The sequence below is a fragment of the Doryrhamphus excisus genome, chromosome 15, assembly GCF_030265055.1.
Source record: "Doryrhamphus excisus isolate RoL2022-K1 chromosome 15, RoL_Dexc_1.0, whole genome shotgun sequence".
In the NCBI taxonomy this organism is placed as follows: domain Eukaryota; kingdom Metazoa; phylum Chordata; class Actinopteri; order Syngnathiformes; family Syngnathidae; genus Doryrhamphus; species Doryrhamphus excisus.
Window position 1 is genome coordinate 15,298,080 of NC_080480.1, and position 25,989 is coordinate 15,324,068.

A 25,989-nucleotide genomic window follows, 5' to 3' on the forward strand; every position below is an offset into this window, starting at 1 on the left:
TTTTGCCCAAACATGTTTGTTTGGAAGCAGAGAGCGTCGTCGCCACAGGAAGCCAATTATGGGGAAAAAATCAGAGTGTCAGGTGCTGCTCACGCTTGACATTCGGTAAAAAAATATTTAAAAACACTTGAGTGGGGTTCGCTAGTGTTCAGTGTGACATCATAACTGGCATTTTGGTGCGTTGGTGCAGTCAGTATTCACACTTGACCACTTGACCAAAACTACAGACCAAATATGACAAGTGAACGCCCCCTAAAAGCACATTATTGCATTTTTTGAGGTTGAGTTTCCACATTTGTGTACTTTTTGTGTGTTTTGGGAACCAAATATTACTCTTTTGAATTGCGATATCACAAGATTAAAACGTGACAGATTAATGTTAAACGTTAAAAAGCCATAGCATTTCAGTATGTGGAATCAAACTATGGGATGGATCGAGTAAGGACCTCAAACAATGCACAACAATGAGCCAATTCAAGAAACAATACAAGCAGTTGATGTTTGCTAAATTCAAGGATGAAGCAGTTATGAAGTGCTATATATATATATATATATATATATACATATATATCACTATATTGACGGTTACCATGGTACCCATTATGTCATTGTATGGTCATATCACCTTGTACTTCGGTATGTGACAAAAATAAATAAATAAAAATACAAAATACCCACCCTCGGCCATCTCTGTGCATCATTCCAAAAACATGCTAGGTTAATTGTCCATAAGTAAGAATATGAGTGTGAATGGTTGTTTGTCTATATGTGCCTGAAGACAGCTAGGATAGGCTCCAGCACCCCCCCCCCATCCCATCCTTGTGAGGATAAGCGGTAGAAAATGAATTAAATACAAAATAATTTTAAAAATATACTTAAATTATATTAGGAAAGCAGGAAGTGAACAAATGTAACAGTTACTGATTGTAAAAGTACCAGATGGAGGGGTAGGATTGAATAAATTTTGCTTCTTCCTACTCTTTTCGGACATGTGGAACTGTGAACTGATGATGTGATGCATTCAATTGTAATCTGATGTATGTTGAAATTAAATTAAACCGTTACTATTCAACATTTGCTTCATAGAAGAACGGCATGAACGGAGTGAGCCCTTTTGTCTGTGATACAGTCAAATGGTGTAGTATTTCCGATATACACTAAATAGTCTGATTTGAACATTTTAATGCTTGTTGGGATGGGGTCAGGCCTCCGAACAACGACAAATAATAAAGCTAGTAGTGTCCCATGACTTTTGCAAAGTACTGTTAGTATCTACTGATGAAGAAGCGCATAAAGCTTCATGATGCTGAACTTTCAAATGAGACTATTCAGTGTAAAATAAAATACTACTGTGCATTAAAAAAAAAACATTCTCCCTTAATGAGGTAAATCATTAAAGGCTTTACTTTAAGCTTCTGTCATTAATGATGCAATGGCCGCCATCAAGTTTGGTTCATGTCTACACATTTATTCACTCATTATCTCCAACTTGTAAGCAGAAGTGGAGTGAAGATCCACAGGGCGAGCCGTGGATGGCTGTGAATACACACACATTAATAAGCTCCTTGCTAGGTGTCACCTTGAGACCACCACCAACCTTCATGATGCCGCAAGGTGTGTTCGCTCCTCCCTGGCTCCTCTCCGAGGACGGATCCCGGCTGCCAGCGCCCACAGTCGGGCTGCCGTGTTCCCGGTAGCGCCCGTTGCTGTAAACTCCCTCGTAGCCCCGGGCAGCGCCGGCGGACACCTCCAGGTATGGACGCGTGCCGGCCGGAGGCAGAGCCGCCGTGTCCCCGCCGAGCCCCGCGGCCATAGCGGCGACGGCGGCGGTGGGCCGGTTCAAGTCCAAAAAATGTCCCGACGGATCCGAAGAAGCGTGGAGCCCCGCCATGGTTCGCAGCTCCGCGGTGTCACAGCATGTTGTTTTTCATCCGGAGAGGCTGTTCGGACTTGTTGGTTCCCCGGAACACGGAGCCGGTGTCCCCCCCTCCTGTCCTTCTCGCCTGCAAGCCCTCTATAGTCGGAAGAAGAGGTCCGGAGGTTCCGCACCGTCCTGTCCTCCCCACTTTGGTCTCCGCGTCCTGTTGTCCGTGCTGGTCTGGTTCCGAAGAGCTGGACGGGACTACTGATCCACTTCTGCTGGTTGGACTGTCTTCTCGTCTTCGGCGTGCATCCGCGGGACAAATTCAAGACTGGCGAGCCCGAGCGCGACGAGGACACTGTGGGGAGCGTGCGCGGTTCACGCTAGACTGCGTGCGCGCGCACTGTACCCATTTTACACGAGGGGGGCAAGCGTAAAGCGAACCAGCTACTGGATTTAAAGTAAAGGGGCGATACATAAAATATCGATACCGATTACTAATTAGTAGTAGTTTTCTTTTCTTTACTTTAAATTTCAAGTAAGAAGAATCGGTATCGCTAATTTGACTCGGTATCGAAACAACTCGCTCAAAAGCCCAGTCTGCCCCCCCCCTCAATTTTTCAGTTAAAGTGTTTATTTTGCTCGATTTTAGCTACCAACAGACTGTAAGTGCCAGTAATGGCGCCCCCTATAGGTTGCGGTCAATCTTGAGAAGACATGTTAGCATAAATGGTGATTGACTTACTTCCTTGTTGGTAAGTCCCGCCCACCATGATTTTCAACCAATGTATGTTCAGTATATGTAATGGCGCCCCCTATGGGTTTGCGGTCAATCTTGAGAAGACATGTTAGCTTAAATGGTGATTGACTTACTTCCTTGTTGGTAAGTCCCGCCCACCATGATTTTCAACCAATGTATGTTCAGTATATGTGTGGTTAATCTTGAGAAGACATGTTAGCATAAATGGTGATTGACTTACTTCCTTGTTGGTAAGTCCCGCCCACCATGATTTTCAACCAATGTATGTTCAGTATATGTAATGGCGCCCCCAATGGGTTGCGGTCAATCTTGAGAAGACATGTTAGCATAAATGCTGATTGACTTACTTCCTTGTTGGTAAGTCCCGCCCACCATGATTTTCAACCAATGTATGTTCAGTATATGTAATGACGCCCCCTATGGGTTGCTGTCAATCTTGAGAAGACATGTTAGCATAAATGGTGATTGACTTACTTCCTTGTTGGTAAGTCCCGCCCACCATGATTTTCAACCAATGTATGTTCAGTATATGTAATGACGCCCCCTATGGGTTGCTGTCAATCTTGAGAAGACATGTTAGCATAAATGCTGATTGACTTACTTCCTTGTTGGTAAGTCCCGCCCACCATGATTTTCAACCAATGTATGTTCAGTATATGTAATGACGCCCCCTATGGGTTGCTGTCAATCTTGAGAAGACATGTTAGCATAAATGCTGATTGACTTACTTCCTTGTTGGTAAGTCCCGCCCACCATGATTTTCAACCAATGTATGTTCAGTATATGTAATGGCGCCCCCTATGGGTTGTGGTCATGCTTCAGAAGACATGTTAGCATAAATGCTGATTGACTTACTTCCTTGTTGGTAAGTCCCGCCCACCATGATTTTCAACCAATGTATGTTCAGTATATGGTACTACAGGCAAAAAAGTAGAGGTGCATGTTTTGACTATTTAACGCCAGCACAAAGCAAGGTCAATAAAGCAAATGCTGCATTCAAGGCGGCTGGGTAAAAAATGGTTAAACTGTATTATCAACGGTAACCTTGGTTACTGCATTTGTTGTGTGATGTCATCGATAATCCCTGCATGATGGTGGTCATTCTGATAGCAAATATCAAGTAAACGCCCGTATGACTTATTCTTAAGAGTAATTACGTGTCAGAGGTCGCCGCTATCTGCCTGGAGGAGGGGTAGGGCGAGTGGGTGTGTTTGGAGGTGGGGTTAAAGGTCACTTTTAAAACGTTTCCCCAAGAGGCGAGACCTTCCTTGGCGATGCTAAGTGGCTCCATGTGTGAGAGAACAACACACCGTCCGCCCGCTCTCATGTTGCAGCGCTGGAGCCAACTAAAAGGAAAAGACACCAGAGGACGATGTGATGCAATGAGACAGAAAGACACAGGAGAGGTTCCTCGCCTGCCTTCCTTCCTTCCTTCCTTCCTTAAATCCTTCCTTCCTGGTCCGCCTTGCTCATCTATTATGTATTATCAGAAATTATTTAGCAAAAGTGCTGCTTTTAAAGCCTGACTCACTTTAATGTGGCAAAATATCCCTTGGATATAATAAGAATAGCATCTGGAAATGGTCCTAAACAAAATGGCCGACTCCCTTTACATTAGCGTTATCGCTATCGGCCTGAAAATATGTAAATATTCACCAGGGTAGACATGCTAGCAAAGTTTAGCGACTTCTCACGTATGTTAACCCCCCCTAAGAGAAATTTAGTTCGGGCTTTGTAGCCAAAAGTTAATATTTGTGTATATTTAACTGCCGAATTAATAATAACAGTAAAGATTTATGACTAGCCTAAGTTAGCGCTAACTTTGGTGAGTGTTCGAGAATGTTAAAGCCTGCAAAATGTAATTTATTTGGCAGAATACTCATGATATTAAAGAATTATAACTCACCGGGGGCGCTACGGACCCATGCTCTGGAGGGGGGGGCCACCAGGATGGGGGCAGGGGGTGGTGCAGGTCAGGATATGGGTGTCAGATGGGCGCCCTCTACAGGCCAGAAATGGATAACAAAGTTTTAATAGGTCAAAGTTCCCAAAGGACCCTAATAATAATAACAATAACAATAACAATAACAATAACAATAACAATAATAATAATAATAATAATAATAATAATAGTTAATGTTAATGTTTTCCGTGTCAAGATAGTTCATCTTGTCTGCCATCATAGCTTGGGGGCTCTCATGGCCCCTCCCCTTCCTGTTCCTGATGCTGGAGCCAGCCAGCATGGATGCTATTGATGACAGGCGCTTATTGATCACTTCCTCTAATCCCAGCTGGCAGCCAAGGCAGAGTGGTTAGAATTGGGGGGGGAGTGGGGGGAGGCAAAATAAAACATGCTAGTTGAAATGTTAAAACACCTAGATGGAGACAAGTAGGGGTCAAAGGGCGCAGAAACGGCATTGATGTCGTCTTAACACCGCCTACCTTAACAAATGTAATGGAGAAATCCAAAGATCCTCTACATAACAGGAGCGCTCTGCTGTTTTTAACCGCTTAGTACAAACTAACACAAGAAAACGCCAGTCGAAGATCCTTTATATGACAGGAGCACTGTTTTTAAAGACCTGCTGGAAAAAAAAAACACAACAAAAGCACTCTGCAGTTTTAAGAACCTGCCAAAGATCCTCACACTGCTGCTTTCGAAGACATACTTCAAAAATCAAAGATCCTCTATTTGATGTTTTGAAGCGCTTACTGCAGAGATGCTCTATCTGATGTTAGCCAAAGATCCTTTGTATGATGAGCACATTCTGAATTTATTTATTTATTTTTTTAAGAATTTATTTTTAAGGACGCACTTCAACAACGTTTGTCGGAGATCCTTTATCTGACAGGAGCACTCTGTTGTTTTCAAGCTTCAGGAACGTAAGTCAAAGATCCTCTATGTGTTTTGGAAGGCTCACCTGTTTTTAATCACCTACTGGGAAAAAAAATGCAAGTCAAAGATCCTATATATGACAGAAGCACTATTTTTTAAAGAAATACTTCAAAAATCTTAGTCAAAGATCCTCTATATGTCAGAGGCAGGAGTGCTGTGCTGATTTTAAGTACCTCCTGTCGTATTATGACAACACCAGCAACACAGAAAATGCGACGATAACCATAGTAAAGTAGGGGTAGCTCAGCAATGAAAGTGACATCATATAAACAACAGTGCTTCACTTCTTTTTACACTTCAAACATTTGGCCTGTAAAGCTAACAAAGGCTACAGTTTGACCCAGGAACAGATAAATAAATCCATTTATGGGAGAAATGCTTTGGAAACATGTCTCTGGCAGAGTGCAGGTGTACCTAATGTTGTGGCCAGTGTGTGTGTGCAGGAAGAGGAGCAAGTCCTCTGCAGTTTGGGGGTGTGTCTTCCTGAGGTATGCCACCCGCACTTCCTGTCTTTGCTCACGTGATCACCAAAGAAGCAAAAAAAAAAAGCAAGCAGGAAGTGAATGAATGTTTCATGACGCTTGTGTGTCGTTATACAACAAATTAGGCATTCTGTTTGTTGTCAAAGGAGGGAAAAAATGCTGATTTGGCAGATTTTTTAATGATTTTTTAACGTACGATACATTTAAAGAATGTACGAATCAATGCAGTTTAATGGAGGATTTGAGTTGTGCTATCGTGTTGTGTTGTGTTGTGTTGTGTTGTTTTGTTCTGTTGGATTACTCACAAACACACACAGCGAAACATTCAAGTTAACATGGCCTAAATGAAGAAAAGACACCAAAAAAGGACGTTTTTACATGGTAAGTAAAAGTTTTGACATGTTCGCTGCCCCTGAATGAATGTGAATCAATTTCTTGAGTTTCAACCCCAAAACAATCACTTCAATCATTTGCTGTTATACTGACACCAAGTGGTAAAAAACGGTAACGCATGCCAAGGCGTAAATACAACCCGGATCTCATTAGCTTTTATTTATATTATTTATATTATTTTTAAAAAATGACGATAGATACATAAATCAATAAATGAAGGAATTGATTTTATTATATAAATTAAAATTAAATTATATAAATTGATTTTATTATATAAATTAAAAAGGGAAACTACTAACTGTAGAATGGAATGATACATTACAGCACAGCATGACACGATGCATTTACGCCCCCTAGTGACTGTGGGCGGTATAGCATGTAATCTTCTGGTTATGCTATGATTTGAAAACAATCTGTAACATTTAAGCAATAATAATAATAATGATGATTAAATATAACCTACAGTAACAAAATTATAATTGTTTCATAAAAACAAATAAAAATGTCATTCAATTGTTTTAATCAGAGCTGGTCTCTGATAAGCATTGTTTAAATAATTAAAAACTGAACTCGATAGTGATAATAATAAAATAATTCAAGGCAGCAGTCAGTTGAGATAATTAATTTTTAACATCATTTAATAAAACATTTCAATCATTTTTTTTTATCTCCCTTTAATTGTTCGCCCACGCTGAGCTGTTCCTCTTTTGTCCACCAGAGGGCAAAAAAGTGCAGGTTTCTTTCCATTGACGGTTCAGCTCAGCTCAATTAAGTCAATATTTATATTTAATATAAAATATTTTTCTGCTCTAATTAGGTGCTTCTCCTTTATAGAAATATGAAATCCAATATTCAATAGTCGAAGCCATGTTGTGTCTTCTGTTTTGTGGGAGAATGCTGGTTAATAGTAATAATAACAATACAGTGTATTGAAACAAAATAAAAGGTTTAATAAGCTCAGTGTGTCATTGCAAGGTTGCACACAAGCCTTTCATTTCCGCATAACGTCCGCTACGAATGTCCACGAATGGCGTGACAAAGTCGAACGCCGCAATGCGTCCTCTCCACGGAGGCTCCAGTTGACATTTATAAAACTTTTATTTTTCTTCATTTTTCAATGCCAGTCATCTTCTTGCCTGCCAGAAGCATAATCAGACATGGAACAAGACACAAAAGACAACAACGACGACAAAGCTCAGATTGAACGTGGGGGTGTGGGGGGGTTGGGAAAAAGACATAAAGGGTGTCATTGAAATGTATTTTAATAAAACCGAATAGAGTCGAGTCGTTTTGATGGTAAGTAGGTATGCTAGCGTTAAAATGGGAAAAAAACCCAATAATCCAGCTTTCTACCACATCCCGTTTAGGCAGCACTGTTAGCGGTGGTAGCAGTGGGCAAAAATGTATCAATAAAACGAATAATTATTAACGCTAACAGCTTTTTGTCTGATTCTTGTTAATGGCAGCCCATTTAGGCAGGAAACGGCTAAGGTTAAATATAAACTACGCGCACTTTTGATTTCTGGAGGCAGCCCATTTAGGCAGAATAGTTTAGAGAGAATAATTATTGCATCTCTGGCTGGTTGCTGCCACTTTCAATTTCTACCCCCCCCCCCCCCCCATTTAGGCAGCAAAAAGATCACAGCCAGCTGTGAACACTTTTTTATGTGGGCAGCCCATTTCGGAATCAGAATGAACTAAGCTAATGGCTAATTTTGTTTTGGAATTTACCAAGTTTACTTTGTTGACAGCAGCCCGTCTAAGCAGCATAATTAAGTTAAGCCACCATGAACTGCACCATACATTTTTATGGCTGCCCAATGAGGAAGTAAACTACTTGGGTTAAAAATATGACTTTTCCGCCTGTCTCCAGAACTAGTCCCAGATCCGTTTAGGCGGGGAAAGTCATTTGGTGAAAATGACCTGCACCTCTGGCTATTTTTTTTTTACAGCACTTCATTTCGGAGTTGTAGAAAACAAAGTGCCACAACCTGGTTGATAACGCTTTTCATTCGGACAGCAGCCCGTCTAAGCAGCATAATTAAATTAAGCCACCATGAACTGCACCAGCTGCAAAGACCATATTTTTATGGCTGCCCAATGAGGAAGTAAACTACTTGGGTTAAAAACATGACTTTTCCGCCTGTCTCCAGAAGTAGTCGCAGGCCCGTTTAGGCGGGAAAAATCATTTGGTGAAAATGACCTGCACCTCTGGCTAATTTTTTACAGCACTTTATTTAGGAGTTGTAGAAAACAAAGTGCCCCAACCTAGTTGATAACGTTTTTCATTCGGACAGCAGCCCGTCTAAGCAGCATAATTAAATTAAGCCGCCATGAACTACACCAGCTGCAAAGGCCATACATTTTTATGGGTGCCCAATGAGGAAGTAAACTACTTGGGTTAAAAACATGACTTTTCCGCCTGTCTCCAAAAGTAGTCGCAGGCCCGTTTAGGCGGGAAAAGTCATTTGGTGAAAATGACCTCCACCTCTGGCTAATTTTTTTACAGTACTTCATTTCGGAGTTGTAGAAAACAAAGTGCCCCAACCTGGTTGATAACGCTTTCCATTCGGACCAGCAGCCCATCTAGGTGGCAAACTAGCTGGACCAAAATTAATGTTGCTTACAACTTTAGGTTCCCAAATTTCCATTTCCACAACTGAGCATTTATTCTTATTTGACCTGAAGAAAACACGCCTTATGCTAACTCAATACTGCAACCCGTTTAGGCAGCGATAAATAAAATTGGGACTGTCTGAATTCCACACCAACTCACTTAGGCAATAAACTGAATGGGTCTGAATGATGTGTGCCAACAGTCGGATGCTTATATTTTTGATTGACTCTTTGATTGACAGCCCGTTTAGTCGGAAAAAAAATATTTGGTCAAAATTGAAGGCCTGCGGAAAACAAACACATTCTACCTGTTTGGGCAGCAAACGCCAAAAGGAATCATACCCAACTGGCTCAAGTCAAAAGTGTTTACATTCAACGGTATCAAACTGAAGGAAATAAACGCATATTTTCTGCATACAACCTAAATATTCGAGGTTTTATTTCCTGAGGTGCGAGAGAAAAAGACGCGTTCCTGTTCATGCTATACAAAATGGCGTCTCCATGAGGTCTAAATGTGTCATAGCGGCGGATATTCCGACACAAAACGGCAGGCCTTGAACGTCAAGCAAAAGCAGCCTAAAACTAAAAAAAAAATGGCCGTAGTACCGAGTGCAGTAGTAAGAAGTGTAATAAGGCAAAGGTAAAAAGGGAGAGGAGGACCTGAGAGGATGAGCAGGCAGCGTCGTGTAGAAGCTTCTAGCATCGGTTCCAGGAGAAGAAGAACATCATCCCAGCCGGGCCAGTAACGGCTACTTCCAAGTCCTTTGTCCGAGAAGTCAATGCATGCACCGTGAAAAACACCATTTTTCTTTTTTTTCTAAAAACAATACTGTAATACTGTATGGGTTTTTGCATTGTACAAATACTTATGGACACGCACACATAAAACCAACAAAAGAGGAATTTGTCACGCATGCTCTCACACCGAAAACAACAAAACCGTTATTATTATTATTAACATTTCACATTTTAGCTATTCGGGTATGGATTCGGGGGGGGGGAAAGAGAAAAATGATAATGGATATTGAAAGCATGAAAGCAGGGTTCATTTGGTGGGTCAGGACTGCTGGCCCCCCCAGTGGCTCTCCACGGGCCGCCGCAGTAGCTCCTCCACGTGCCGCGCCACGTCCATGGTGTCGTCCAGGTCGAAGTCGCCGTCAGCATCCAGCATGGAGTCGCTCCTGCATGGAGGACACGCGCCCGTTAAGGCGGTAAACTAGCTAGGGCCGAAATGTACTGTTAGCTCTGTTTATACCTTAGCTCGCTAGCTAGAACTACTGTAGTTAGAACTGAAGTGTATTGCACTTTTAGCTAGCGGCTATTAATTTTTTTTACCGCAGCCCGTTAAGGCGGCAAACTAGCTAGGGCTGAAATGTGCTAGCTGTTAGCTCAGTTTCTACCCTAGCTCGTTAGCTAGAATTACTGTAGTTAGAACTGAAGTGTATTGCACTTTTAGCTAGCTGCTATTAATTTTTTTTTTACCGCAGCCCGTTAAGGCGGCAAACTAGCTAGGGCCGAAATGTACTGTTAGCTCTGTTTATACCTTAGCTCGCTAGCTAGAACTACTGTAGTTAGAACTGAAGTGTATTGCACTTTTAGCTAGCGGCTATTAATTTTTTTTACCGCAGCCCGTTAAGGCGGTAAACTAGCTAGGGCCGAAATGTACTGTTAGCTCTGTTTATACCTTAGCTCGCTAGCTAGAACTACTGTAGTTGTTGCACTTTTGAAGTGTATTGCACTTTTAGCTAGCGGCTATTAATTTTTTTACCGCAGCCTGTTAAGGCGGCAAACTAGCTAGGGCCGAAATGTACTAGCTGTTAGCTCGGTTTCTACCCTAGCTCGTTAGCTAGAATTACTGTAGTTACAACTGAAGTGTATTGCACTTTTTTTGCTAGCGGCTATTAATTTTTTTTACCGCAGCCCGTTAAGGCGGCAAAGTAGCTAAGGCCGAAATGTACTAGCTGTTAGCTCGGTTTCTACCCTAGCTCGCTAGCTAGGATTACTGTAGTTAAAACTGAAGTGTATTGCACTTTTAGCTAGCTGCTATTAATTTTTTTTTACCGCAGCCCGTTAAGGCGGCAAACTAGCTAGGGCCGAAATGTACTAGCTGTTAGCTCAGTTTCTACCCTAGCTCGCTAGCTAGAACTACTGTAGTTAGAACTGAAGTGTATTGCACTTTTAGCTAGCTGCTATTAATTTTTTTTTACCGCAGCCCGTTAAGGCGGTAAACTAGCTTGGGGCCGAAATGTACTAGCTGTTAGCTCGGTTTCTACCCTAGCTCGCTAGCTAGAACTACTGTAGTTAGAACTGAAGTGTATTGCACTTTTAGCTAGTTGCTATATGTATCCAGGGCTTGTTGGTCTAGGGGTATGATTCTCGCTTCGGGTGTGAGAGGTCCTGGGTTCAAATCGCGGATGAGCCCAAGCTTTACATTCTATACAAATTTCTGAGGGACGAATAAAGGCATATCTTATTCATTTTTTACCGCAGCCTGTTAAGGCGTCAAGACTTACATCGGAGGGTACATGCCGTAGGTGTGCGGGTGGCTGATAGCGGCGGGGGAGGCGCCGGGGTCCATGTAGGTTGGATTCCCGCTTGTTGGATCTGGATTGGATGTTGTAAACCTGTACACACACACACATAAAATAAAATAAAATAAAAGCCGGCTGCACGGCGGAAGAGTGGTTAGCGTGCAGACCTCAAGCTAGGAGACCAGGGTTCAATTCCACCCTCTGTGTGGAGTTTGCATGTTCTCCCCGTGCATGCGTGGGTTTTTTCCCGGGTACTCCGGTTTTCCTCCCACATTCCAAAAACATGCTAGGTTAATTAGCGACTCCAAATTGTCCATAGGTATGAATGTGAGTGTGAATGGTTGTTTGTCTATATGTGCCCTGTGATTGGCTGGCCACCAGTCCAGGGTGTGAAGACAGCTGGGATAGGCTCCAGCATCCCCTGCGACCCTCGCGAGGATAAGCAGTAGAAAATGAATGAATGAATGAGTTCTCCTCCTATTTTTTGTGGAAGTGGTAACTTTTTGGCTTCTTATTTTGTCTTTCCCCACCCTCGGCCATCTCTGTGTGGAGTTTGCATGTTCTCCCCGTGCATGCGTGGGTTTTCTCCGGGTACTCCGATTTCTTCCCACATTCCAAAAACATGCTAGGTTAATTGGCGACTCCAAATTGTCCATAGGTATGAATGTGAGTGTGAATGGTTGTTTGTCTATATGTGCCCTGTGATTGACCCTCGTGAGGGTAAGCGGTAGAAAATGAATAAATGAAAGTCTAAAGGTGACTATAGGGGTGTTATTTCATGTCTAGAGGGCTCTAATAATGTTAAAAGCCATGTTTGTCTATATGTACCTCTCGCCCGAGGACAGCTGGGATAGACTCCAGCACCCCCTCCCGCGACCCTCGTGATGAAAAGCGGTAGAAAATGAATGAATGAATAAAATCCCATGAGTCTCTTTGATCCGCAGCGGTGGTCTAAGCTAACACTCCGCAGCGTGATTTCCTCGTCTTGCCGCATCATTACGTCCGAGCGATCGCAGACGGGCGCCCGGGGGCCGACCTAACGAGGCTAACTCAGATGATGAGCGGAGGACACGATCGCTCAGGAGCCCCTCAGCGTGCTTAATTGGCCTCCTCCAACGGCTAACGGCTAACTAATTACTGATCTGTAATTCAGGATCCAATATGTGATAACGTTAACTGTAGAAGGTGAGAACTGTGCGGAAAGGGGGGCGGGTGGTTGGGGGGGGGGGGGTGATGTGGGCGGCACACTTACTCAGGAACCACTTGTTTGATTTGCGGCTTCACGTATCCGTCCACCGCTTTGGCTGCGAAGAGAAAAACAGAATCAGCTACGCTAACAAGAGTCGGGTACGGTGGCGCCGCTTCGACGTACACAGCGGGGGGGTGTAATATTTCGAGAAGACGTCATCCTTGGGACGGTCCGGGTAGAGGAACAACAAATGGTTGAGATCGCTGATGCGGTCGGCGAGACTGCGGATCGTGAAGTCTTTGGTTGTGTAGGGCATGAGGTTCCACACCATTCTCTCACCTTCGGGGAAGAACATCATACATTTTGACGTGGTGCATTTGAACGCAACATTTTTTTTTTTTTTACGGTCATACCTGCTTTGTTGGGATTTTCCGCCACCCACGCGATTGTGACGCCTCCGATTTCCGAGTCGCTAAAACGCAGGAGAAAGGTGCCGTTGGGCTTGGACATCAGCATGTCCTGAGCCTGCTGCTTGTTCACAAAGCCTAGTATGGCTCTGCGGGTGGGAGGGGGTGGGGTGGGGGGGGTGATAAATATAGACATGTCTTTAAACGCACCATGCATCATCAGGTTGCCATGGAGGTCCTCACCCGTCGTTCCAGTGCAGCTTCAGGTGCTTTTTTGTTAGTTCCATTACGCCGTCAAACCACTGCCAAAATGTGAAGTTCCTGCCGGGTAAGCTTTCCTGCAACATGAACAGCGAATTTAAAAAAAAATTATAAATAAAAAAAAAATATTTATACATATGTGTGTGTGTGATTTAAACACAAAAAAACTGCTGTTGTTGTAATCCAATGATGCGTAATTGCCCGTGCGGCGAACGCGGCGCGCCATTTCCCGCCGCCCCGGCGAGAAAATGAGCCTCCATCTTTTGAGGCTGTGGACAAACAGAGCCATTAAGATGAGCACCGTTCCGACCGATGAGCTCATCTCGACAGAATAGCGCCGAGGGGGATGCTGCAGACGACACTTCAATGTTCCATTCATTCATTCATTTTCTACCGCTTTTTCCTCACGAGGGTCGCGGGGGGTTGCTGGAGCCTATCCCAGCTGTCTTTGGGCAGAGAGGCGGGGTACACCCTGGACTGGTGGCCAGCCAATCACAGGGCACATATAGACAAACAACCATTCACACTCACATTCATACCTATGGACAATTTGGAGTCGCCAATTAACCTAGCATGTTTTTGGAATGTGGGAAGAAACCGGAGTACCCGGGGAAAAAACCCACGCATGCACAGGGAGAACATGCAAACTCCACACAGAGATGGCAAAGGGTGGGGAAAGATAAAATAAGAAGCCAAAAAGTTACCACTTCCACAAAAAATAGGAGGAGAACTCATTCATTCATTCATTTTCTACTGCTTATCCTCGCGAGGGTTGCAGGGGATGCTGGAGCCTATCCCAGCTGTCTTCACACCCTGGACTGGTGGCCAGCCAATCACAGGGCACATATAGACAAACAACCATTCACACTCACATTCATACCTATGGACAATTTGGAGTCGCTAATTAACCTAGCATGTTTTTTGAATGTGGGAGGAAACCGGAGTACCCGGAGAAAACCCACGCATGCACGGGGAGAACATGCAAACTCCACACAGAGATGGCCGAGGGTGGAATTGAACTTGGGTCTCTGAACTGTGAGGCCTGCGTGCTAACCACACATCCGCCATGCAGCCTGAGAAGAAGCACATAAAAGCAAAAAAAAAAAAAAATCATTAAAAATACCACTTCCACATGGAATGAGAGGAGAATTTTTTTTTTTTTTTTTACACCCTTGACTGGTGACCAGCCAATCACAGGGCACATATAGACAAACAACCATTCACACTCACATTCATACCTATGGACAATTTGGAGTCGCTAATTAACCTAGCATGGTTTTTTGGAATGTGGGAGGAAACCGGAGTACCCGGAGAAAACCCACGCATGCACGGGGAGAACATGCAAACTCCACACAGAGATGGCCGTGGGTGGAATCGAACCCTGGTCCTCCTAGCTGTGAGGTCTGCACGCTAACCACTCGACCGCCGTGCCGCCCACCACTTCAATGTTGTATGCCATTTTTTTCAATGTGCGGTAATTCACGTTTTTTTTTGTTTTGTTTTTTTCCTTCAGAAACGACGGACACGGATTCTTCTTTGTGGGAACTGACTCTGTTAAACTGCGACCAGGTCATCGTCATGTTTCGGTCTTCTTCCACACAGGTGCTGGAGCTGCTGAAGGCCTTCTGAGCGAGGAAAACCAGGTTCTCGTCGGAGAGGCCGCGGTTGCTCTGCACCTCCGCTTTGTACTTCATGTTAATAGCCTCGCACAGCTGAGGCCACAGCACCTTGTCCGGCACCAGGAATGGAACGCGGCCCTGCGAGAGGGGGAAAAAAAGAGACGGGACGATTAATGATCTTCTACCAAATAACAAATATCGCCTCCCGGGGTGACGAACACAGCTCATTAGCATTAAAGCTACAGACGTCCTGCGGTGCAAAAAAAAAACGGACAGTGTCCTGAGCTAAGGAGAATCTAATAAAAAGAAGCCGGGGGCTGAATTTATCGACCCTGCGTATGAAATGTTGCCGCCATGCTGTGCTAAGTCAGGCGTGTCAGCAGCGCTTCTGGGTAACGCTCACCCCCTGCTGGGTGTCATGGCGGCTGAACCACTCATAAGCTATATCTTTAGACCCGTGTCTAAAGTTGTTTTTAAGTATCTACAGCAAAAAGCACTAATCAAAGATCCTCTATTCTGTACGACAGAAACGCTGTGCTGTTTTTGAGAACCCATTGCAAAAACGCTAATCAAAGATAATTTATATGACAGGAACATTGTTGTTTTTAAGTACCTACTGTAAAAACATGAGTCAAAGATCCTCTATATGGTATGAGAGGAATTGCGCTGCTGTTTTTAAGGACCAACGGCAACATCATTATACTGTATGGTGTTTTTTTTTGCTCTGTTTTTGAGAGCCTACAGCAAAAATGCCAGTCAAAGATCATCTATGACAGGAACATTGCTATTTTTAATCCTTTTAATCCAGGAATCTTCTGTTGTTTTTGAGAACCTACTACAAAAATCCTACAGTCAAAGATCATCTATATGAAAGAACCAGTGCTGTTTTTAAGGCTCTACTACACAAAGATCATTTGTACTGTATAACAGGAATGTTGTGTTGTTTTTGATAACATAATGTAAAAACCCCAGTCAAAGATCCTCTATATGGTATGAGAGGAATTACTCTGCTGTTTTTACTGTATGGTGTTTTTTTACTGTACTGTCTCTATACTGTATGACAGAGTTGCTCTGTTTTTGAGAGCCGACAGCAAAAACGACAGTCAAAGATCATCTATGACAGGAACGTTGCTATTTTTAAATCCTGTATTCGGTCTGACAGGAATCTTCGGTTGTTTTTGAGAACCTACTGCCAAACATCATCGATATAGGGACCTAAATGCAAGTCAAAGATCATATATACGGGGACCTACTACAAAAATCCTGCAGTCAAAGATCATCTATATAAAAGAACCAGTGCTGTTTTTAAGGCTATACTCCACAAACACTAGTCAAAGATCATTAGGACTGTATAACAGGAATGTAAAACCATGTAAAATCAAAGATCCTCTATATAAGCGCTTCAGATGGTTTTAATGGTGGCGTGTGACTTAGTGACACGTGCGGTCGACTTACCGGCTCGGCAAAGGCGTTGTCCCACAACACGGTGGCCGTGGCGTTATTGTCTTGGCTACCGTGCACGATCACCACGACCGGCAGCGACAACGTCTGTTCAGACCAACATGATGAAGATGGTTACTAATGGAGGACATATCCATCACCGTGGTGCTCCTTGCCCGCCTGTGTCTACCTTCACTTGGAAGACCAGCTCATTGCCTCCGACGCTGAACTGCGACTCGAAGAGAATTGTGAACTTCTCCTCGGTGACCGATTCCGCTCCTCTTCTGTCCGACCGTTTGATTCCCTTCAAGGACTAGAAGTACCAAGGACAAGAAACGGTGCCTTGAGTCGACGTCGTCACACACAGGAAACCAAAGAGGGCGCCACTTACCATGTTCCTGAAGTGGGCGCTAAGCGTACCCGCCGTCTGGTGGTACTCCATCACGCAGTTGTTGTTGAGGATTTCTCCGCTTCTGTCGCTGGAGGGTAAAAAAGGATCGGCGTTAGATTCTGGTCTACGGCAGTAGGAACCCGATCCCAACGTACTTCCTGGTGTTCTCGTTCTTCAGCAGCGCCTTGGCCTGCTGCTCGCTGATGATGGTGGCCTTGACCTGCGGCGGGTTCATGTGCACGTTCAGCTTGCCGCCCACCAGGAGGCGCACGGTGGCGGCGAACTTGGTCTGGGTTTTTAGCACCTGTGGGGGCTGCTTCTCAATGATGAAGGTGCTGCCGGGGTTGAGAAGAAAGATGTTAACAGGGTTGTCCAAAGTGCGGCCCATGGGCCATTTGCGGCTTTTGACTTGTTTGTGATTGGCCCGCGACATATTCATTAATTAATTCATTTTCTACCGCTTATCCTCACAAGTCGCGGGGGGTGCTGGAGCCTATCCCAGCTGTCTTCGGGGCGAGAGGCGGGGTACACCCTGGACTGGTGGCCAGCCAATCACAGGGCACATATAGACAAACAACCATTCACACTCACATTCATACCTATGGACAATTTGGAGTCGCTAATTAACATGCAAACTCCACACATTGGGATTGAACTCGGGTCTCCTAGCTGCGAGGTATGCACGCTAACCACTCGACCACCGTGCAGCCCGCTTGCAACATGTAGTAAAAAAAAATTAAACGCAGCAAAAATGGTACAAATACAACAAAAGCTAACATGTTGACATTAATAATTACTAGCACAAAGCTTTTTGCATTAAATACAGGATATGCAAATATATATATATATATAATTTTTTTGCCTTTTTATAAAATAAAAAATACAAATAAAAATATCAAAGTGGTCCCCTGCATCCTTTGATTTTTCTGTATGCGGCGCTTGATGAAAAAAGTTTGGACACCCTGGTAAAAAAAAAAATATTAGCTTTATTATATCTTATCATATTAATTAATTAATCGTATTAATTTGCTATATTATTGTGGTTAATTGTTTCTACACCGTCCGTCATAAGTACATTTCCCTGAAGTAGTATTCCTTATTTATAATTCTAATATTTTAATAAAAAACCTGTTTAGAGGGCGGCACGGTGGGCTAGTGGTTAGCGCGCAGACCTCACAGCTAGGAGACCAGGGTTCAATTCCACCCTCGACCATCTCTGTGTGGAGTTTACATGTTCTCCCCGTGCATGTGTGGGTTTTCTCCGGGTACTCCGGTTTCCTCCCACATTCCAAAAACATGCTAGGTTAATTAGCGACTCCAAATTGTCCATAGGTATGAATGTGAGTGTGAATGGTTGTTTGTCTATATGTGCCCTGTGATTGGCTGGCCACCAGTCCAGGGTGTACAAAGACAGCTGGGATAGGCTCCAGCACCCCTGTGACCCTCGTGAGGAAAAAGCAGTAGAAAATGAATGAATGAATGAACATTATTAGAGCTCTCTGGACATGAAATAACACCCCTATATGTAGTCTTTACATGCGCATTACACAACATAGTGAACATAATAAAGCTGTACCTGGTGACCAAGGCTGAGATGATATCTGTAATGGTGCTGTTGAGTTCATTGAGTAGTTCTTCAATAGGACCGGGGATGGGGAGTTGTTGTCGTAGATGCTCCGCCCTCCGAATCTGCTGCCTGTTTTGCCAGATTGTTTCCGCCAGCTTCTCGCACCTAAATCCCAGAAAAGGAAGAGGACAATTGTGCTTTTAGGGTTTTTCTTATTAGGATCCTATAAAGTCCGGACTTAAACACAACGGCAGTCCATTACGAGCTTGACCTCAGTGATTCTGGCACCGAACTCACCAGGACTGCAGGATGTCCAGGCCCCCCTCTGGGGGGCCACCGTTGCCCGCCAGCTGTTGCCGCCTCTTCCACTGGATCAGCTCGTCGTCCAGGATGATGGTCTGCTGCTTCCTCAGCATCTGCAGTGTTTTCTGGTGCTTCTCTGCCAAGTCCTGGGACAAAGAATCAAGATTTTGCTCATTCGCACCCAAATCCCGCTGAGATGAAATCACCAAAGAAGAAGAAGAAGAAGAGGCCAATACCAGTCTGTACTTCTGTAGTGTGTTGGCCTCCCTGGTCAGCCATGCTTCCACTGTGGCTCTCTTGCTCAGGAGGGTGGGCTCTCGTAACTGTCGGTCAGCAGGGGGCAGTGTGGCCAGGCTGGACAGCTGGGCTGAACGTAAACATTCGTAATGGTAATGGTTGAATTTCATTTGAACATGCATCAGATTACAATTGAATGCATCACATAATCAGTTCACAGTTCCACATGTCCAAAAAGGAGTAGGAAGAAGCAAAGCTTATTAAATCCTACCCCTCCATCTGGTACTTTTACAATCAGTAACTGTTACATTTGTTCACTTCCTGCTTTCCATAATACAGTTTACTTTTACAATCAGTAACTGTTACATTTGTTCACTTCCTGCTTTCCTAATATATTTTACTTTTACAATCAGTAACTGTTACATTTGTTCACTTCCTGCTTTCCATAATACAGTTTACTTTTACAATCAGTAACTGTTACATTTGTTCACTTCCTGCTTTCCTAATATATTTTACTTTTACAATCAGTAATTGTTACATTTGTTCACTTCCTGCTTTCCTAATATAGTTTACTTTTACAATCAGTAACTGTTACATTTGTTCACTTCCTGCTTTCCATAATACAGTTTACTTTTACAAATCAGTAACTGTTACATTTGGTCACTTCCTGCTTTCCTAATATAGTTTATTATTTATTTATTATTTATTATTTATTATTTATTATTTATTATTTATTATTTATTATTTATTATTTATTATTTATTATTTATTATTTATTATTTATTATTTATTATTTATTATTTATTATTTATTATTTATTCATTTTCTACCGCTTTTTTGGAGCCTATCCCAGCTGTCTTCGGCCGAAAGGCAGGGTACACCCTGGACTGGTGGCCAGCCAATCACTGGGCACAACTCGGGTCTCCTGGCTGTGAGGCCTGCACGCTAACCACTCATACACCGTGCAGTGCAATGTAGGATTCCATATTTATAAATGGAATATTTTACTAGTTTAGAGCGTCAAAAAATGTGTTTACGACCTCCTGAATATGGCTTTTGACACTATTAGAGCCCTCCGGACATGAAATAACACCCCTATAGTCACCTTTAGACTTTCATTCATTCATTTTCTACCGCTTACCCTCACGAAGGGTCAAGTGACAAACAACCCTTCACACTCACATTCATACCTATGGACAATTTGGAGTCGCTAATTAACCTAGCATGTTTTTTTGGAATGTGGGAGGAAACCGGAGTACTCGGAGAAAACCCACGCATGCATGGGGAGAACATGCAAACTCTGCACGGAGATGGCCGAGGGTGGAATTGAACCCTGGTGTTCCTAGCTGTGAGGTCTACGTGCTAACCACTCAACCACCGTGTCGACCGAGGTCATTGATCGAGAACATGTAGAACATGTTCTACATGTACTACTCGTAAAACGACACCAAATAACTGTGATATGTTCCATTTCCTGTTCTATGGTTATCATCACATCTTTCCTCTTTGGTACCCTTTTGTGTTGGCGTCATATAAATACCGCTTGGATGCTGATGTCTTGCAGGATGAGGATTTTTGGCTAAAGTTTCAGTGATTGCCTCACCCTGGATGCGGAGGCTCTCCTGGTACTGGATGATGAAATACTCCTGGTTGTGCTGGAGCTTGCGCAGGTCGTTCTCCGTGTCCTGGGTCAGCAGACGGAGCTCCTCGAAGGCTTGGTTGATCTGCTGGTACTTCTGAGACATGCTGTCCATCAGGCCGCCGACCGGGGAGCTCGACTGCAAACAAAGAGGTTTTGAGAGGACGTCGAGGTGGGTGAAGAACTTAGCATACTCGTGCGGCGAGAAAGGCCAAAAGGTAGAATGAATCAGTATGTCGTCCGCTAATAAAAGAGCTGCATTGTGACGGGAAATCAATTTCACTGCAGGAGTTACCGAGATTGAGATGTTTCACGCGGTGCTGGCTCCTCGGTTTTAGAACTCAAGGCATGCAGATAATTATTCCACATCTGATTTCCCGTCCTTACAGTTGGATCATTATGGAATACTTGACATGAAATAACACCCTCATTTACGGGTCCAATTACATGACAAAAGGGACAATTTTAATTTAACATGGAATCGCTTTAAAGTAGTCAGCGTACAGCTTGTATAGCAAGATTATAGCGTCTCCAATCAAGCATGGTGTCATGTGTGTTGACTCATTTTCAGTGGACACAAGCCGGACATTAGAGTTTTTTCTCTTTCCGAATGACCTTTCCGAGAACAATGGTATACATGGAAAAGGAATATTCCAATGTGCAGTAAAAACGTAAACATCAACATCATGTGATACCGACTTCCCTGAGTTTTTTTTTCACTTGTTGGAATAATTCCATATTGCGAGTTTTCCGTTCATTCAGCCTTGAAATTTAGTTTGGATCAAAAACAAACTTTACGCACAGTGGTCAAGTGGTTAGCGCACAGACCTCACAGCTAGGAGACCCGAGTTCAATCCCACCCTTTGCATGTTCTCCCCGTGCATGCGTGGGTTTTCTCCGGGTACTCCGGTTTCCTCCCACATTCCAAAAACATGCTAGGTTAATTAGCGACTCCAAATTGTCCATAGGTATGAATGTGAGTGTGAATGGTTGTTTGTCTATATGTGCCCTGTGATTGGCTGGCAACCAGTCCAGGGGGTATCCCAGCCTCTCACCCGAAGACAGCTGGGATAGGTTCCAGCATCCTCTCGTGAGGATAAGCGGTAGAAAATGAATGAATGAATGAGTTCTCCTCCTATTTTTTGTGGAAGTGGTAACTTTTTGGCTTCTTATTTTGTCTTTCCCCACCCTCGGCCGTCTCTGTGTGGAGTTTGCATGTTCTCCCCGTGCATGTGTGGGTTTTCTCCGGGTACTCCGGTTTCCTCCGACATTCCAAAAACATGCTAGTTGCTAATTAGCGACTCCAATTGTCCATAGGTATGAATGTGAGTGTGAATGGTTGTTTGTCTATATGTGCCCTGTGATTGGCTGGCCACCAGTCCAGGGTGTATCCCAGCCTCTCGAGATAGGCTCCAGCACCCCTTGTGAGGATAAGCGGTAGAAAATGAATAAATGAATGAGTTCTCCTCCTATTTTTTGTGGAAGTGGTAACTTTTTGGCTTCTTATTTTGTCTGGTCACCAGTCCAGGGTGTGAAGACAGCTGGGATAGGCTCCAGCATCCCCTGCGACCCTTGTGAGGATAAGCGGTAGAAAATGAATGAATGAATGAGTTCTCCTCCTATTTTTTGTGGAAGTGGTAACTTTTTGGCTTCTTATTTCGTCTTTCCCCACCCTTGGCCATCTCTGTGTGGAGTTTGCATGTTCTCCCCGTGCATGCGTGGGTTTTCTTCGGGTACTCCGGTTTCCTCCCACATTCCAAAAACATGCTAGTTGCTAATTAGCGACTCCAAATTGTCCATAGGTATGAATGCGAGTGTGAATGGTTGTTTTTCTATATGTGCCCTGTGAATGGCTGGCCAATGAATGAATGAATGAATGAATGAAGATACCTCAATCGGATTGGGGAATATTATAATAAGCGTATACAAAGGTTCAATTCCTTCCGTTTGAGCAAATAAACCGAATGCAATTGGAATATTCATGTCCATGTATACATGGCTACCGACTACTCTGAAGTCCTTTGACAAGATCAAATCCAAACTTTTAAGATCCAGTTTATACGTAAGTGTGTCGTCGTCGTGGTGAAGGTGGAAAAAAGGTGTGCGTGCCGTGTTGACAGGACACACACATGCATCCTCCTCACATTGGTGGCCTCCCTGACGAGCCGCTGCTCCGTGTAGAGGATGTGTTTGATGCAGCGCACCAGCTCCAGAGGACACCGGTCATACGTGCTCTGAAAGACAAGGAGCACATGTGCCGTGTTAAGGCCTGTTAGCCTCCCGACGAGGCGAGCGACCGAGCGCCCGCCCGCCTGCCTGCCGCGCCCCCGGATTCGCCAATTTAGCCGCTCAATCAAGGCGCTACCCGAGTCTGATGCTGCGGACGGGGACACATGAAAGTCCATTAGAGGATGGGGGGCTAATATAATATACGGGGGCACTTCATTTATGGGCGTATTAGCATACTTTGATTTCCTTTAATACTGAACAGGATAAGGACAAGTGAGTGAGATCTTCCTGGTTGCGTCATGCTTCCCGAAAGCAGAAGAAGAGCGTTTCGGGACGGGAACAGAAGCGCCCCTTCGCCCAGTTTGGCCGCCTGGTTTCCAGGAGTAGAGCAGAAGACAAACAGAAGAATGGCTTTCAGTGCAGAGATCATAAATAGCAACGCTGGACTGGCCGGCGACCAAGGCCCTCAACTTGGACTGGTCTTCTTGTTTTTCCTTTTGCGGTGGATACAAACTGTTCTGAAACATTCGGTGCTCCTGTGTTCTATTTCTAAGAACCTCAACAAGCAACGGAGGGTGACAACCGGGGCATCCGGGGGGCGGAAACCGGCAAAGATTTACTCCATAAAATGTGTCTGTTTGATATGGAATTTCACAAATCTGGACAATACAGGACTCGGGACTCAGGACTCACCTTGAGCTGGCTGGCATAGTGTCCCAGTTTAATTTTCAGCAGGAAGCCGTCCTCGCCCACTTGGTGCTCCGCCTTGTTCTGCAGCTCCTGGATCAGACTGTCCAGCAAGCGTTTGGCCTTGAACTCCTCCTGTGGGTTCTCCAAGTCGATATTGTCCCTAGTGGGGGTGGACGTTCGCGATTAACTGGTTCCACATGTGATCAATCAAATATTTTCATAGTTAGATCACAGACAAACGTGTTTATCTAAATCTTCTAAATACATTTGTAACAATATTAGAGCCTCTTAGACATGAAATAACACCCCTATGGTCACTTTTGCATTTGTAATACCCTGTAAAATAGACATTCATTCATTCATTTTCTACCGCTTTTTCCTCACGAGGGTTGCGTGGGGGTGCTGGAGCCTATCCCAGCTGTCTTTGGGCGAGAGGTGGGGTACACCCTCATAGTTAAGAGCACAGAAAAACATGTTTATGACCTTTTAAATACATTTGTAACATTATTAGAGCCTCTTAGACATGAAATAACACCCCTATAGTCACATTTGCATTTGTAATACCCTATAAAATAGACATTCATTCATTCATTTTCTACCGCTTTTTCCTCACAAGGGTCGCGGGGGTGGGGTGGGATGCTGGAGCCTATCCCAGCTGTCTTTGGGCGAGAGGCGGGGTACACCCTGGACTGGTGGCCAGTCATAGTTAACGTGTTTATGACCTTCTAAATAGATTTGTGACATTATTAGAGCCTCTTAGACATGAAATAACACCCCTATAGTCACGTTTGTATTTGTAATACCCTGTAAAATAGACATTCATCCATTCATTTTCTACCGCTTTTTCCTCACGAGGGTCACGGGGGTGCTGGAGCCTATCCCAGCTGTCTTTGGGCGAGAGGCGGGGTACACCCTGAACTGGTGGCCAGTCATAGTTAACGTGTTTATGACCTTTTAAATACATTTGTGACATTATTAGAGCCTCTTAGATATGAAATAACACCCCTATAGTCACTTTTGTATTTGTAATACCCTATAAAATAGGGCGAGAGGTGGGTTACACCCTGGACTGGTGGCCAGCCAATCACAGGGCACATATAGACAAACAACCATTCACACTCACATTCATACCTATGGACAATTTGGAGTCGCTAATTAACCTAGCATGTTTTTTTTGGAATGTGGGAGGAAACCGGAGTACCCGGAGAACATGCAAACTCCACACAGAGATAGCCGAGGGTGGAATTGAACCCTGGTCTCTTAGCTAACCACTGGACCGCCGTGCCGTTTGAGATAATTGAAACCTGTGTCAAGGCTGTGTGTACTCATTACTGACACCTAGTGGCCAGTGTATAATAATAATACTGTATATACTGTGAATGCCTTATATTTGCATGTTAGTTCACTTGTCCATTTTTATGCTTGGAAATACTAAATTTAATTTTGCCGTATTGAACCACAGTATGATTTATTAATTTATATTTATTTTGACCCCCCCTCCTCACCCCTCCATACTATTCCATGCTTCTAGCTTTGTGGGAACAGTTAGCAAAGATGTTGGTCGGAGTTCTGACCTCAAACCCATCCGACACCATCGGGATGAACCAAATATTCCCACAATTTCCTTCATACGTTTGGATTCTTTCCTTACCAAAGCTGGCCCTCGATCCACTGGGAGAGATAATGTCTCACTTCGATGGGGAAATGCTGCCCGTACAGAGATTGCATCTGGTGGAGAGCATCTCCCTGGAGCTGCTGGGCCTGGATCCACACTGCCATGTTCAACACCCTGCCAAGAGAGAACAGAAGGGGGGGGGGGGGGGGGGGGGGGTCAGTCCGGGAGCCTGGATCATTGTGTCGGTTTAAAAAAAAAAACGATAAAAAATATACTCCAAGAATGTGAAACTAATGTGAGGCATCAGGAAGTGAAGATAATCCAATCAAGTGGATGTTTTTCCAAAGTTCCAGTCTTTTAGGGACTTGAACTCCGTCTTTGTTTTCATTGTGCAGATTGCGTGTTTCATACGCACGGCCGCCATACACGAGGAAGTACAATTCATAAGTTGAGGACATTCACTTTGTTGGTTTGACGCAAAAGTCGAGATCATATCAGCACATCAAATCATAAACTATTATGTAAAAATAATATGTTTCATTCATTGAACATAATGCGTGTTATTACGTCATATACAGCCACAAATGACACAATTCATAACATTCATAAAATTCATACAATTCATAAAAATGTAAATATGTGATGTTCCTCTTCCTGTCTGACACAAATAAAACCACAAAATATTATATATATATATATATATATATATATATATATATATATATATATATATATATATATATATATATACTCATATTATGAACTCTACATGACCTGAACTTTGCATAGGTTTCCTTATGCTCTATTTTTCACAATCACTCATTGTTTTGGTTTCAAACAGCTACCAAGCTAACTAGCATTTA

The 25,989-nt window shown here is 43.7% G+C and overlaps 1 protein-coding gene across 1 annotated transcript in view; it reads right to left on the reverse strand.

Annotated features, from left to right (window-relative positions):
* Window positions 1-25,989, reverse strand: part of LOC131103447 (inactive phospholipase C-like protein 2) — a 128,012-nt gene that overhangs the window by 71,848 nt on the left and 30,175 nt on the right. Inside the window, exons 2-22 of the mRNA XM_058049739.1 lie at window positions 25,163-25,300; window positions 23,515-23,671; window positions 22,737-22,826; window positions 20,557-20,731; window positions 18,953-19,083; window positions 18,711-18,862; window positions 18,423-18,578; window positions 17,002-17,181; window positions 16,847-16,934; window positions 16,646-16,768; window positions 16,471-16,563; window positions 14,947-15,153; window positions 13,379-13,473; window positions 13,142-13,284; window positions 12,912-13,067; window positions 12,792-12,843; window positions 11,522-11,632; window positions 10,073-10,189; window positions 4,544-4,623; window positions 2,004-2,219; window positions 1,598-1,917 (exon numbers count right to left, since the gene is read on the reverse strand). Coding sequence (XP_057905722.1) covers window positions 1,598-1,917; window positions 2,004-2,219; window positions 4,544-4,623; window positions 10,073-10,189; window positions 11,522-11,632; window positions 12,792-12,843; window positions 12,912-13,067; window positions 13,142-13,284; window positions 13,379-13,473; window positions 14,947-15,153; window positions 16,471-16,563; window positions 16,646-16,768; window positions 16,847-16,934; window positions 17,002-17,181; window positions 18,423-18,578; window positions 18,711-18,862; window positions 18,953-19,083; window positions 20,557-20,731; window positions 22,737-22,826; window positions 23,515-23,671; window positions 25,163-25,290 — 2,970 coding nt within the window. The 5' untranslated portion in view covers window positions 25,291-25,300. The remainder of the gene's footprint in view (window positions 1-1,597; window positions 1,918-2,003; window positions 2,220-4,543; window positions 4,624-10,072; window positions 10,190-11,521; window positions 11,633-12,791; window positions 12,844-12,911; window positions 13,068-13,141; window positions 13,285-13,378; window positions 13,474-14,946; window positions 15,154-16,470; window positions 16,564-16,645; window positions 16,769-16,846; window positions 16,935-17,001; window positions 17,182-18,422; window positions 18,579-18,710; window positions 18,863-18,952; window positions 19,084-20,556; window positions 20,732-22,736; window positions 22,827-23,514; window positions 23,672-25,162; window positions 25,301-25,989) is intronic.